This window comes from Delphinapterus leucas, chromosome 6 (genome assembly GCF_059928025.1).
Source record: "Delphinapterus leucas isolate spDelLeu-1000000601 "Yukka" chromosome 6, BTC_Dleu_Yukka2, whole genome shotgun sequence".
In the NCBI taxonomy this organism is placed as follows: domain Eukaryota; kingdom Metazoa; phylum Chordata; class Mammalia; order Artiodactyla; family Monodontidae; genus Delphinapterus; species Delphinapterus leucas.
In genome coordinates this window covers 122,776,165-122,790,548 of record NC_143134.1, presented here as the reverse complement: position 1 = coordinate 122,790,548, position 14,384 = coordinate 122,776,165, and the positions used below count along the sequence as shown (strand labels likewise).

The 14,384-nt window shown below is 59.0% G+C and overlaps 1 protein-coding gene across 1 annotated transcript in view; it reads right to left on the bottom strand.

Moving 5' to 3' along the window:
• The window catches only part of SARDH (sarcosine dehydrogenase), a 62,686-nt gene extending 56,827 nt beyond the window's left edge, over positions 1-5,859 (bottom strand). The window contains exons 1-5 of the mRNA XM_089913982.1: positions 5,529-5,859; positions 4,221-4,399; positions 2,558-2,737; positions 1,731-1,854; positions 1,439-1,539 (exon numbers count right to left, since the gene is read on the bottom strand). Coding sequence (XP_089770108.1) covers positions 1,439-1,539; positions 1,731-1,854; positions 2,558-2,737; positions 4,221-4,399; positions 5,529-5,859 — 915 coding nt within the window. The remainder of the gene's footprint in view (positions 1-1,438; positions 1,540-1,730; positions 1,855-2,557; positions 2,738-4,220; positions 4,400-5,528) is intronic.
• Positions 5,860-14,384: the final 8,525 nt, after the last annotated feature.

The following is a 14,384-nucleotide window of genomic DNA, read 5'->3' as shown; positions in this document are numbered from 1 at the left end:
TAAACTCTTCCACGAACGGGGGAACCTTGTGTGGGGGGGGGCGGGTGGCAAGAGCGGTGGAGACCCCGGTCCCGTGCCAGCTTCCCCCACCCCTCCGCCACTGGGTCCACCCAGTGGCCAGCCTGGTGACCAGAGAGAAGCCAGGCTTGTCCAGGGCAGCGACGAGGCTCCCAGGACCCTCTTTGCTGGATCCTGACCCTAAACAAGGTCAGTCTGGTCTCTCACACTCTCCCCACACCCACACCCTCAGGCCCGCTTCTCTGAACTGCCTGCAGTTCCCCAGCCGCCAGGCTCTGCGTCCTCCCCTTCTCCCCCTCGTTCTCTCTCTGCCACCCTTCAGATGCCTCAGAAGATCCTTCAGACATGGCCTCCACCAGGGCACCTCCCTGGTCCATAGGCTGGGAGTCCCTATAGCCCCTGTTCTTGCCCCCTGGGAGCCCCTGTCAGCCTGTTTTAAAATAAATAATATCTTCACTTGTTTGTACCCTTCCCCCAGCTCACCTGGGCGAGAACTAGGTTCTTATCTCTGTTATAGTCCCAGTTTCTAGATGAGGGCTTGGAGCACAGAGCTTATCCAGTGAATGTTTGATGCAGAGAGGGGTGGGGAGGGAGGGTTAGATGGATTAATAAACGGATGGATGATGGAGGAATGGGTGCAGGGAGAGATGAATGGGTAGAGGGGGTGATGGCTGGATGGATACATGAGAGAAAGGACAGACAGATGAATGGATGGATAAATAGATGAATCAATGGATGGATGAAGGGCTAGAGGGAGGGAGGGATTGGAGGAGGGATGAACGGATGCAGGGATGGCAAGAGCAACAGAGGGAAGGAAATGAGTGGAGGGATAATGGATGGAGGGAGGGAGGGGGAGGAGGCTGGAGGGAAAGAGGAGTGGTCAGTGACAAGGCGACAGGAAGCCGCCTGCCACCAGCACAGGAGAGGGGAGGTAGAAAGGGAGGAGAGGGGAGGTAGAAAGGGAGGAGAGGAGAGAGGGCAGGGGGTGCACAGCTCCCCTCCCCACCACCACCTCCTCTGGCAGAGGTGTCTCCAGGGCTCCCTGGGAGGTTCTGAGGGCCAGGGATCAATGTCCTCTGAGACTGGCACCCAGGGCACATTTGGGAGCATGCAAACATTCAGAGGTTCCCAGAAACACCTGGGGCACAGAACATGGCAAAAGCCAGACTGGCCGCACCATGCAGGATGGGCTTGGGCATCAATGAGAAGCCATGCTCCGAAGGCAAAGGGGCTCGGGACCCTCGGGTTACACCTGTGCTACTTCATTTCATTCTCAGGCCACCCAAAACCTCCAGTCATGAGGAGTCCCATTTCACAGATGAGGCCACTGACGCTCAGGGCGATGAAGGAACCTACAAGTGTTGGGCTTCACAGCCAGGTCTGTGCACCACCCACTTGGTGCCTGGGACCGTCTGCTCACCTGGATCCCTTCAATGCGCTCGGTGACGACGTAGGCATGGTGCATGGCCACCAGCGGGACCTTGACGCCAGCCATCCGGCCCACGGCGACTGCCCACACTCCTGCAGGCAGAGCACAGACAACTCAGCTCTGCTGGCACCTGGCGGGGGCCAGCCAGCTGGGCGCCTCTGCAGGCTTGTCTGCCATGGCAGTGACTCCCCAGGTCACGCCTGGGCCCCCACCCCTAAGAAAGGTCAGGTTTAGGGAGCAGCCAGGGTGGCCACTTGGGAGCCCAGAAGAAACGTGTTCCCACCTGCACAATTGACCACGCAGGGTGTCTGGATGGAGCCGTGCTCTGTCTCCACAGCCTCGACCCGCCGCACCCCAAAATCATCCGTCCGCACACTGATGCCGGTCACCGGGCAGTTCTCGATGACCTGAGAGCGAGAAGAGCTGCTTCCAAAGCCATGTGGGCGCTCTGAGCACTGACCACCTACCCTCTCCTACCTCCAGCCCAGGCGGTACCCAGGACACCTGCTTCTGCTCAGGCAGGCTTCATGTGACCCCACTGGGGAAACGGGGTGACCACAGGGTGGAAACTAACTCCACGTGTTCCTTGACTTGGAGGACTTGTCCCCCCAGACAGAGGGTTTTTTTGAAAAACAAAACGAAAAGGAGGGCTCATTTGACTGAGAGATGCTTGCGGTAAAAGGTCACATACAGTGCAGTCTGCCTCCATTTGATTTACATAAACATCTTCATAGAAAAGTACTTGCAGTAAAACTACAACGTCAACATTGGTTACCTCTGGGTGATCCTCATTTCTTCTTTCTTGCTTATTTGTCTTTTCTAATCTTTCCTACAACTATGTGTGTATTCGAGACAAAAGAAGATAAAAATTACAAGAAGAGATTTGGGGCGGGTTCACTCTTCCAGCAGGGCCAGACCTCGGGGAAGGGAGGAGAGCTGACCTGGGGGACAAACCTGAGGCCGGCCGGCCTCTGCAGGATCGGATTAGAGGCTCAGGTCCTATGTGGAGCAGACAGAACGGCACGTGTTCTCTTGCCTTCTGGTCTTGGGGTTCTTAGGCAGGAGGGGTGGGCTGGGAGCAGGGGACCCAGGGCCGGAAGGCCATTGTACCTGTGCTCCGCGGGCAGTGGCGGCCCTGGTGAGGGCGGTACAGGTGCCGGCGGGGTCCATGGTGCCGTCATGAGGCACGTACAGGGTCCCGTAGAGGTCTTCCACATTCATCAACGGATACAGTGCCTTGGTCTCTGCCGGGCTCAGCACGTGGGACTCCACGCCATAGGCCTTGCCCAACTGGGGGACCCAGAGGAAAGTAACTGAGCCCTCGGGGAGCAGACCCCCCCTTGGCCACTCTCCTCCCCGTCCGGGCCTCCAAGGGTCAGTTCGGACCCTGTGTCCCCCAGGAACCCTTAGCCGGCCACTGTGCCCCAGCGGCCCCCGTCCCTCGGGCCAGCTCCGAGGAAGAGTAAGGAGCCCGGGTAGTGCTCGGAAGCAGGCTCTGGGGCCCTCCCGCCTCCCCCATCCAGCTCTAACATGAGCCATGTGACGTGGGGCAAGTTGCTAACGTCACCTGGGGGAATGGGGGTGATAATGGTTTATGTGGTTGACACCTTTAAAGAGCTTAGACCAGTCCCTGGCACATAAGGATTTACTGTATAACATAAATAAAAATAATCCCCATAGGTCTGATATTTTGAGCTTCAACCAGGTTTGATGGTCAGACCAGCTCCCCAGACGAGAGACCGCTGCAGTCCTCTGTCCCAGGCCCCGGACTGTGTGACAGACCACACCCCCGGCTCATTTGATTGGCCCAAGGGCAGCCAATCAAATGCCCCCAGGCATCCATCCATCGGGACAGGCTCCGCCCAACTGGAGATGAGCTGAGCCAATCAGATTCTCTCCCCGAGCAGTGGGCCTGAAAAGCTGCAGAGACCTCGCTCAGCACTTGAGCTGAAAGGTTGCCTGGGCACCTTTGGAGCCTCCATCGCAGCTAATGAGTGAGCAAGGCGGCGGGGGGCGGGGGGGGGCGGGGAGAGGTGGGGGGAGTAGGCAGAATGAGGCCACCTCCTAACCCCAGAGACCCAGCCCGTTCTAATGAAGCCAGGTGCCGCTGCTTCCGCCTGGGCAGAGGAACTCGGCATCCCTGTGACAATGCACCTCTGCTACCCACACAGGCCGCTCTGCTCGCTGGGCCCTGAGCCACTCTTCAGTTGGTGCTCAATAAGGAATGAACTGCTGGAGGAGCCAGTCTCGGCCACGCCCTGGAATTTGGGGTCCGGGCCTGGCTGCCCTGGGTGAAGAATCAACTCTCCACCCCAGCAGAGGGCCTTCCACAGCGGAAGGCTTTCTCTGCCGTCTCGCCCACAATGGCGTTCCCTCAGCCCCGTCAGCGGTGCCGGGAGAAGGGTGGTCCTTCCTCCTGGGTACTGCAGTTTCTCATCATGCATCCTGACTCCTGTGAGCACCGTGCATGCCGACACCTCCCGGTTATCGGGCCTCTCCTGCCTTGAGGCTCGGCAAACGGTGCTGCGTAACGCAACGGTCCCATTTTAAAGGTGAGGATGCCGAGGCTCGGAGGCAACGCCACTTGGCCCAGGTGGCCCGACCAGCAAGGGCAGCACCAGGGCTTGAACCCAGATCTCTCGGGGCTCCTTCCCTGTGCTCCGCTGCCCCACCCACCACCGGCAGGGGGGCACACACCAACACGAGCCACTCACTCGCCCGGGCGGGAGTGCACCCAGGGCATGAGTCCCCGCCCTGGCAGGGGTGCACCCACCGACATGAGCCTCTTGTACTCATCCAGACGCTGCCGGTTGGACGCGATGAACAGGCCCCCGTTCTGGATCCAGCCCGTGTGCAGCCCCGTCTCCTCCCCCAGGTCGCGGCTCACCACGCGCCTCGTGTGGGCCAGAAGCTCCACCTCCACGTCGCTAGGCCGCAGCTGCCACAGCAGGCCTGGCGGGGGAGGGGCGGGGCGCCGTCAGCCCCAGCACTGCAGTGCTGCACCCCGGCTCCTCCCAGCAGGCCAGGGGTCCTGAAGACCAGGCAGTGGGCGGGGAGCGTCTCTGCAGGCCGTGGAGAGCCCCGGGCGGGAGCAGGAAGTGATGGAGTCAAAGCTGAGTTCCAGGACGTCGCCCTTGGGCAGCTCAGAGCGTGACGATACCCAAGGCTCCCATTTATGGAGCACCTGCTGTGTACTGAGCCTATCACTGGGTGACAGAGCAGTCCTGGGAGGCAGGCATGACTATTTTATAGTGAAATTAAGGTGGCACCAAACGGTTCTGTGCCCAGGATCACAGGACGGGTGATGATGGGGCCGGGACCCCAACCCAGGACTGACTGAAGTCCAAAGGCAGCCTGTTCACCAACAAAGCTGCTCCCTTCCGAGCAGAGTTTGGGGAGCGGGGGGCCAGGGGAGAGGTAGCAGTGGGGGAGAGGCTGTGTGGGCCCGGCCGAGACAGGACGGTGGGTAGGCAGGGGCAGTGGCATGCAGGGCCGGCTGTGTCAGCTCTCAAGACACGTGATGCCTGAACCTCTCCTCAGCTCCACATCCAGTGACATCACGCTCACATTGGCCAAAGTGGGAGTGTTTTCCCCACAGAGCCTGGCAAACTTAACGCAGGGTTAAGGCAAAAGGTTGGCTGCCCTGGGGACGTGCACACAGTAGGTGCTTTTACTATATGCCCACTGGCTAGTTGGCTGAGAACCATGGTGCCCATGGAGGACACCCCCTGATGGCCCCTTCCCCGTCCATCCTCTGCACCCCGTGGACGGCGCTCACCCCCGGTAGCTCCGTCCAGGGAAGGGGCTTCTGCTCTTTGAATACACAGCTGCCTGGGCTCCCAGCTCTGGTCTCTGCTCTGCCCTCCAGGATCCCCCAGTCAGCGTCTGCTCCCTCCTCCCCTCCGCAGCTCTTCAGAGACTCAGGGGGCACGCAGGCTCACCCTCAGAAGGACCCCGCGTCTTTTCCCCATGTCCTCCCCCTCCAGCTCAGCTGCCTCTAACAGGCCTCCGGCTGCCAACCCAGAGCTGGCCCCCGGCTAAGTGCAGTCCCTCCCGCCCCCACGTGCACCCAGGCCCCTACCCGCCGTGTGCCAGGTGGTCCCGGAGGTCAGCCGCTCCCGTTCCAGTAGCACCGCCCCGCTCATGCCCAGCTTGGCCAGGTGGTAGAGGGTCTGGCAGCCCAAGCTGCCCCCGCCGATGACCACCACATTGGCTGTGCTGGGCAGGGGCCGGCTTGGGCCCTGGGCGCCTGCCCGGGGGTCCCGGGCCTCTTTCAGGGTCTGCTGGTAGGGCACACTCTTCTCAGGGCTGGGCCGGGCCCCGCTGCTCAGGAGTCGCAGCCCCAGGCCCCGGGCAGGGCTCCGGCGAGGACAGGTGGCGGCCACACGCAGGGCTCGGCTCAGCAAGGCCATGGGGACTCGGCTCGAGCACCGCAGGGAGCTGGGGAGAGAGTCGGGGCTGCCTGGGGCGCAGAGGGCTCTGTGCAAGTGAGCCCCAGGGCCCCCGCGCTGTCACCCTCTGGCCGTCCTCCTGCCACCCACCCACGTCACGTGTGCACCCGTGCATTTGTCCACGTGTACTGAGGGCCTCGTACGCTACAGGCTCTGGCTGGGCCCAGGGGAGACCACGGTGGGGGCAGAAGGGGGGCAGTGTGCGTGGCGGGGCAGGGCTGCAGGGCTGCAGGGCTGCAGGGCCACAGGGTGGGTGGCGGGGAGCCTGGGGCAGGGACACCCAACCCTCCAGCCTGTACCCAACACGCCCTCCGGGGCAACTCCCGTCTCAGCCCCAGACAGAAGTTATTTCTGCCACGTTGATTCCACAGCCCTTTGGGACCCGAGGCAGAAGGTGAGCAACGCAGCGGGGTCCAGGCCCCCGGCTCCCTCGGGCCATCTCGAATCCAGGTAGGGACTCGGAGGATGGGCAACCAGCCTCCCTCCTCCTCGGTGACCTCCCAGAAGCCTGCAGGGCTCACCTTGCATCCCTCCCCGGTCAGAAGAGCCTCATAATTCTAAGAAGAAAACTGTGGCGGGGACCCACCTTCTAAGGAGACAGGATGCAGCAGAGGTGTCTCCCCGGAGGCGAGGAACACAGAGGGGAAAGGACACCTCAGAGAGGCTCCTGGGCCCACTTGTGGGATCAGCAGGAAAAGTAAGAGGGGTTTGGCTGTGGTCGAGGGACTGAGGTGGGTCCCGCACCTACGTTAATAGCCGTGATTGATATCAATTAGCCAGTTAATTAAGACCACTTCCATTTCCAAGCATGTGCCACATGGCAAGCCGGGAACACACGCTCTCTCTGCTCAGAAGTCAAGATGACTGTTGTCCCCATTTCACGGAGGGGGGAGACTGAGGCCCAAAGAGGCCCGCCAAGGTGACCAAGGTCACAGGGCCGCCGTGTGGCCAAGCCTGCTGGCTGTCCTGCCCCCTCCCAAACTCCCAGTCCGCAGACATCTCGGGGCCTGGTCTGGGGGAGGAGAGGCTGGGGGGGGACCCACTGCCACACTCTTTCCCGCCCTCACAGGTGGGCACTGCCCACTGCACCCCCCTCCGCTCCCCCGCAGGCACCCGGGCTCTCAGGTCGGTCAGGGCTGCCCTGCCCTCACCACAGAGACACCCCCCCAGGGGGTAGGGGCAGAGGAGGGAGCAGGCAAGGGTGAGTTGAGGGGCTTCGGGGTGGGGGGTTGGAGGCTGGGGCCGAGCACCCCAGTCCCTCCGTCAGCTCTGCCCCGCTTCAGGCGCCCTGGGCACGGGGAGGTGCAGCCCGGCTCGTGTCTGCACTTACCTTTCGTCCTTGGATTTCCTTAACCTTCCAGGAGCCGCCAACAGTGAGGACCTACTGTCAGAAACTCAGCGTCAAGTGGGTGCCCGGGAAGCCTTTCCAAGGCCAGGCATCTGCCCGTCCCCTGCCCCGCCCCCTCCTCCTGGCCTCCGACCCAGATTCCTTCTTCCCTCCCCCTGTGCCAACGCGGGGGCTGCCACGTGCTGCCACGTGCCCCTTCCCGGCGCATGGCCAGTCCCGTTCTCCCACCCAGGCTGGGGGTAGAGGGGGCACGGCCCCAGCAGGGGCAGCCCAGTGCCCTCCCGTCAGGGCAGCTGCTTCCACATTGATCTGCACTTCTGCCCCCTCCAACTCTCTCCCACCCGAGTCCGCAGCCTGACCATTCATTGCCAGGGTTCGGGGTCAGACAGACCGGGTTGGCCTCGTGCTGTTAAGCGGGGCGGCCCAGAGAAGTCCTCCCCGCAGGTGGTAGGATGACGGGCCCGGGGGTGGGGGGATGGAGGGAAGGTCCAGGCACAGGCCTCAGCGGGAGAAGAAGGGCTGGGAGGGTGCCCAGGCCCCCTGGCCTCCCCCAGAGTGTCCCATGGTCGTGCCCAGCCAGCTCTGGGCCTGTCCCCACCCCGCCGGCCCAGGGAAGGGCCTGGGCCCTGCCCTCCCGAGGGCTGTACCTCCGGCCGGCCACTGCCCCTTGGCCCCGAGTGGCCTGCCAGTGCCGGGCCCAGTGGCTGCAGCAGTGCCGTCACCTCCTTCCTCCCCAGCAACAGCCAAGCGGGAACCCGGGGCCAACCCTGCCCCCACCCCCCGCTGGCCCCGCCCCTGGAGGCGCTGCCAGCCCCCATCCCACCCCCACCCTTGGCTGGGGCAGGATGCACCGCCCACGGCCAGGCTTCTAGGAGGCGGCCGGGCACAGCCAAGCGGGCAGTTCTGAGGGCAGCAGCACCAGGGCAGGAGACCTCTCCCCCTCCTCCCTAAAACAGGGGTCACAGGGTTCTGCAGGTGAACCCGTGCACCCCTGCCTGCCTGTGCCCGCCATGCTCCCCGTGCCAGAAGGGAGCTTAGCACGGCCAGGTGGGCAGAAAGTGCTGGGTCAGCAGCAGCGTCGTGCCGGGGCTGGGGCTCCTTGGTGGGGTGATCCAGGGCCTTAGCACAGAGCTGCCTGTCCAGCCTCAACTGCTCACCCCCAGGGAAGGGGCGCTCACCGCCCTCGGAGGCAGGTCAGGAAGTCTGGGTTGCCCGCACCACCAGCACTGGACAGTGCTCCTGACCTGTCTGCCCTCCAGAGCTCCCAGATCCTTCTGTTTCTGGGCGAGATATCCATGAGCCTCTGGCTTTTCCACTTCACAGCGACCAGCTTCCCAGGGCAGGGATGCCTGCCTCCATTTGACTGTTGGGGGCACCAGGGCCCAGAGAGGGGAGCCAGCTTGCCTCGGGTCACACAGCAAGCTAGTGGGGGAGCCAGACCAAGCCTGCAGTCAGACAGACAGAGTGGGGCCTCAAGCTAGGTCTAGGGCGTCTGGTTTGTGCTCAGGCAGGAGATGCCCAGAGGAGACGCCCAGAGGAAAGCTGGAACGAGTAAGTACGTCCACCTCTGAATGTGCAAAGAATCAGAATAGGTGCTGATGTAAAATAGGACCTCCTCCTCCCACTGGGTCAAAGAAAGTATTTAAATTTCTGTCAGTGAACAAAATAGTAATGCCAGCTGCTGATACAGGGAGTGACAGAGGCACGATACTGCTGTGATTAATACAGACAAACAAACATGTGTGTACTTATTCCCACTGAGCTGTCCATTTGTGTGCCCTCTACATTTACTGAGCACCTACTGTGTGCAAAGAACTGCAGGGAGACCCAGAGGCAACTATGACCCATTCCCTGCCCTTGAGGGCCTCAGGGTCCAGGAAGAAGATGGAGGCAGGGAGGGGCAAGGTGACCACGAGGCTGGCTGTGTTGGGGGTTGGTCCTGAACAAGCTGTCCTTCTTTCCAGCAGAAACCCAGGAGGCCATCTCGGAGGAGGTGGCTGGGGGCTCTGGCCTATGTGCTGTCGCCATTGTCAGTCCCTATCATGGGGACAGAGACTGTCACTCACCCCCCTTGGCCTCTCTGGAGGAAGGCTGGCTCCACCAGCACAAGGCTTCCCGGGGCAGTGCTGGGGTCCAGGGCAGAGAGGACAGCAGCCCGGTCACTCAGCAGATGGCAGGCTTGGCCTTGCAGCCCGAGGCAGGGGTGCCCTCCCTGGATGGGGTGAAGGACAGGTCAGAGAGGGCTAGGAAGGAGCATGACCATGTCCTCCTCAGACCCGTAGACACGAGATGCCCAGGCGAGGGACACAGTAGTCACTGCAGCCCCAGGACAGCAGCCGAGGCAGCCCAGACCTCTCTTTGCCCTCTGCTCAAAGACAGGCAGCTGTTGCAAAATTGTCCCAAGCAACTGGGCAGCACAGTCCCCCTGGACTTTGGACGAGGGGTGGTGGCTGGAGGGCTGGGCTTGCCTGTGGGTCAGCCTTGTAGGATTTGTCATCGATTGGGTGCTGCTTGGGTCTGGAAGAGGGCCACAGGTCAGGAGGTGGGCAGGCTCCAGCTAGGGACCCTGGGCCAGGGTCCTGCTGCCAGGTTGCTGTGCCATCTGGGCTGGTCTCCCCTCGAGGAGCCTCTTTCCCCATCTGGGAAGCAGGGACTACAACCCCCGGGCTGTCAGTTTCAGGGAATTTTTGTAAGTTTCTCTGCATGTTATTACCAGGCCTGAGACACCTCCTTCTGGCCCAGACTGGCCCTCTCCACAGCCCCGGCCAGCCCTCCACACCCACCTGCTGGCCAGGCTCCCAGGGCAGAGGGAGGCGTCTGCAGGCCGCCCTCTGACTGGGCAGATGTCCAGGGTGGAGCAGGGGGACTGGCCAGAGGAGGAGGTTCCTCCTCGGAGCTCTGCGTGTGGCCCTGCAGAGGAGGGACATTAAGTAACCAGCCAACAGTACCTGGCCACATCTGACCCAGCCACACCTGGTACCGGCCCCATTTGCCCCTGAGCCTTGCCAGCAGGGCACACCTATGGGGGGGGGCGCAAGGGGGGCCAGCAGTGTGCTGAGTAATTCATGTGTGTCATCTCAGGGGAGGGAGGAACACTGTTGCCCATTGTAGAGATGAGAAAACCAAGACAGAACACAGCTAATGGGCACCAGACCCGGGCAATTCATGGACCAGGGAAGTTTCCAGAACAACTGTTGAGGGCTGCATTTGCACTGCCAAGATTTTATTTTTCCAATAAGAACCTTAAAAAAAAAAAATGACATCAACTCCCTGCCCATGCCTTCGTGAAGACAATGTTTTATCATCTGGGGGTAAGTGGTGGTCCTTCCAGAGAGGCAGGTGGGTGCCCCTCCCCCTAGACGCACATGCCGAGGTCAGGTGAGGACGGCTGCGGGCTGCAGCTACCTGGGCCCTACCTCCACACACACACACACAGCGGGCGTGGGCAGCTGCGTGCCAGGGCCTTGAGGCTCGCACTTCACTCCGTCATTTCTTTCCAACGTTATTTGTGATGGAAACAAATGTAGGGCTGGAACTGGTCACTCCAGCCGCTGAGCCCGTGTGGGCGGGGCCAGCACCATGATCCGGACAGCAGGGGAGAATGGGCCTTCCCAGGAAACATCGTCCCCTGGTGGCCACATGTGAGTATGACACCCCCGGGAACGCTGAACCCCGAGACTGGGGATGCAGCCCCCTGGACAGGGACTGTCCCCAAAAGGGGACCTGCAGACGGGCAGGGAGGTGGACCCCCACTGGGAGTGACAGCCTGGGCTCTGTCTGACTGTCCCGCTGTCCTCCACACGGAACACTCCCCTGGCAGGGAGCTTCCTTACTGAATACCGCCGGCTATCTCTGAGTGCTGTGTGAGTGTCCCCCTCTGCGACTGAGATGTGTCCACTTCTCCCCATAATTCTGTGTGTTTTTGCTTTATGTATTTTGAAGCTATGCTGTGAAATGTATTAACCTCCAGGACTGTCATAGCTAATCGTTGTTAGCGAGCATCCTTATGCAGTGGGGTGCCGCTAAACGTTTAACACTTGGCTCTCCAGGTGGAGAGCGCTGGCTGACTTCTGCCGTGTACGTGCCCCCACCAGGGCCAGTTTCAACCTGCCGATGAGAAGGACGCCACCGAATAGAGACCTGGGAAGAGGCTACACCCTCAGCTCCCATGAGCTGGCACCAGCCCGTTCCAGTGCACCCACATAGGTTTTAGGTGCATGTGTGGGTTTTCTTTTTCTAGGGAAAGGAAAAGATCAAAACTAAATTGTTAAGGAAAATAAATTCATCAACTTGTGACTAAGGAACAGGAGTCTGAGTTAACCCACAAGCGTTGTAAAACCTTCTCAGTAAAGCTCCCCACTGCCACCACCCCCCCAGAGCACAGGGAACCAGCCGCCCTAAGACAGCCATCTGAGCCAGAGCCGTAATTTTAAAACCCTGTAATCTGTGCACATTTAATACATTTGTAATTTTCTTGGAAAATTTGGAAAAATTACTTTTCCAACTTGGAAAAATTGTTATTTTTTAAACAAATGGAGGCCACACATTTTATGTCTGAATATTTTATTTGATTTTGGCTGCGCCGCGCAGCATGAGAGATCTTAGTTCCCCAACCAGGGATCAAACTCGTGCCCCCTGCAGCGGAAGCGCAGAGTCCTAGCCACTGGACCTCCAGGGAATTCCAAAATTACATTTTAAATAGATAAGTTGAAAATGCTTAACGGAGACATAAAACTTTTGTTCAAGGAATCAATGTTTTGTTCCAGCCTGAAAGAAGGACTATGTGTGAAAAGAACAGCTACTTCCAGCCCTCTGCTTTTGCAATGCAAGCTATCAAGGTCACAAATTTTGGTTCAAGTTCAGCTTTAGTATTAGTCGACAAGTTTTGTTACGGAGTATTTTTTTTTAATTTATTTTATTTTTGGCTGCGTTGGGTCTTCGTTGCTGCACGTGGGCTTTCTCTAGTTGCGGCGAGCGGGGGCTACTCTTTGTTGTGGTGCGTGGGCTTCTCACTGCGGTGGCTTCTCTTGTCGCGGAGCACGGGCCCTCGGCACGCGGGCTTCAGTAATTGTGGCTCAGATCAGACAGAATCAGAGAAAGAGTAGCCCCTCCTGCACCCCAGGATCTGCAGGGCAGGGCAGTAGGCATTCCCAGACAACTCCCATAAGCACTGGAACCCAAGGAGTTTGCTTGTACTTCTCCCTCTGACATGGCCATTTTCTCCTGCTCCTACTATAAGAAAGTAGTCTTGGGGTAGGGGTGACGGTGTCATCCTCTGGAATGCAAACACACTGTGTCTCCGCCAGCAACACTGGCTTCTAGGCTCGCCTTGCAAATGTCTCCCAACAGTGCTTCTTCCTTGACCCACACCATGTCAAGCTGTGGTGTCCAGTCTGAGCCCAGCTGCCCGATGGTCCCAAAGTTTGATTACAGGTCTAGAAGTTTCGTTTGATTGTCTAACTGGCTTGGTTATTTTTCATGGTTCCTTGGTCATTACACACAGTTCCGATCCCCTTTAGGCTGATTTTAAGCACAATTATTTTGTAGTCTGCTTGTGGATCCGATCCAGTGGCCTGTGGTTTTTGTTACCCGTTTCCTTGTGTTACCTATGCTTTTGGACAGTGAGTGTGTATTTCTTGGAACTTTCCCTCAGGGACTATTTGAGGCTGAAATTGAAAGCGGATTCTTCCGGAGATGATTTGCATTTCCTTTTTCCGGGCACTCAGGAGTATCAACAACCTGTGATCCTACTTTACACTCTCAGCTCCTGGTTTTTCAGACCCGCAGGAAGCGCAAATTGAGGCGGCAACCTTCTTAGGTGCCAAGTTAGAGTTACACATGGTATGCGTTTCCTAGGGCTGATGTAGCAAAGTACCACAAACAACAGCGATTTATTCTCACAGTTCTGGAGGCCAGCAGTCCAAGATCAAGGTGTCAGCAGGGCTGACTGCTTCTAAGGGCTCTAAAGGAGGACCTGCTTCCATCTCACAGCCTGTTCTCCCTGTGTGCATGTCTGTCTCTGTGTCCAAATTTCCCCTTTTTATAAGGATACCAGTCATATTGGATCAGGGCCCACGCTCGTGATCTCATCTCAACATGGCTACACCTGCAAAGACCCTATTTCCAAATCCGGTCACTTTCACAGGTACTGGGACTTCATTGTATCTCTTTGGGGGGGATACAGTTGGACCCATAACACGTCCTCAGGGAAGTTTTTGCTTCTCCCTCCACCCATTGTCAAGGTCCAAGAAAAGGAATTTTCTCGGCCGTCCCATGATGGCTGCGGTGGCTGCAGCCGTGGTGAGCTCCCAGTCGTCTTGACGTGTAGAGTGAGGTCCACTGGGGTCCCAGCTTCAAGAAAGAGCTCACCTATTAGATTTGGTACTTTGGTGGGGGGCTGGGCTTTGTCCCCTCTCCTCCACACCCAGCCGGGCTCTATGAACTGGTGGTACTCAAGCTCTCACTAGGTTGGGCGAGGGAGCCAGCTGACCTCTCTGGACTCCTGCCTACACTCACCTTTTGGCTTCTGAGTGTTTCTTCTTCATTACCCGCTCACTGATGAAATCAGAAACACTTTCCCACCGCTTTTGTTGTGCTTACAAGGGAGACTGGTCAGAGTATCCAACGTATGGTTGTAGGCCAAATAACGGCCCCCCAGAGACAGCCACGTCCTAATGTCCGGCACCTGTGACCACGTTACCTCTCATGGCAAAAGAGACTTTGCAGATGTGATGACAGCGAGGGACCTTGAGATGGATTATGTGGGCGGGACCCATCTGATCATGTGTCCTTAAAAGTGGAGAACCTTTCCCAGCTGTGGTCAGAGGGAGACAGAGAGACGTGACCACAGAAGGGTCAGCTATACAACCTTGCTGGCTTTGAAGATGGAAGAAGGGGTTATGGTCCAGGGAATGCAGACGGCTTCTAGAAGCCAGAAAGGCCAGGGACAGATTCTCCCCTAAAGCCTCCAGAAAGGAACAGCCCCGTGCAGCACCTTGATTTCAGCCCAGGGGGACCTGTGTGGGGCTCCTGTAACCCACGGAACCCTAAGACGACAGCGTGTGCTGGTAATTTGTCATGGCAGCAACAGAAAGCCAGTCCCCCTACCCACCGCCGGAAACAGACACCAAGCCTCTTC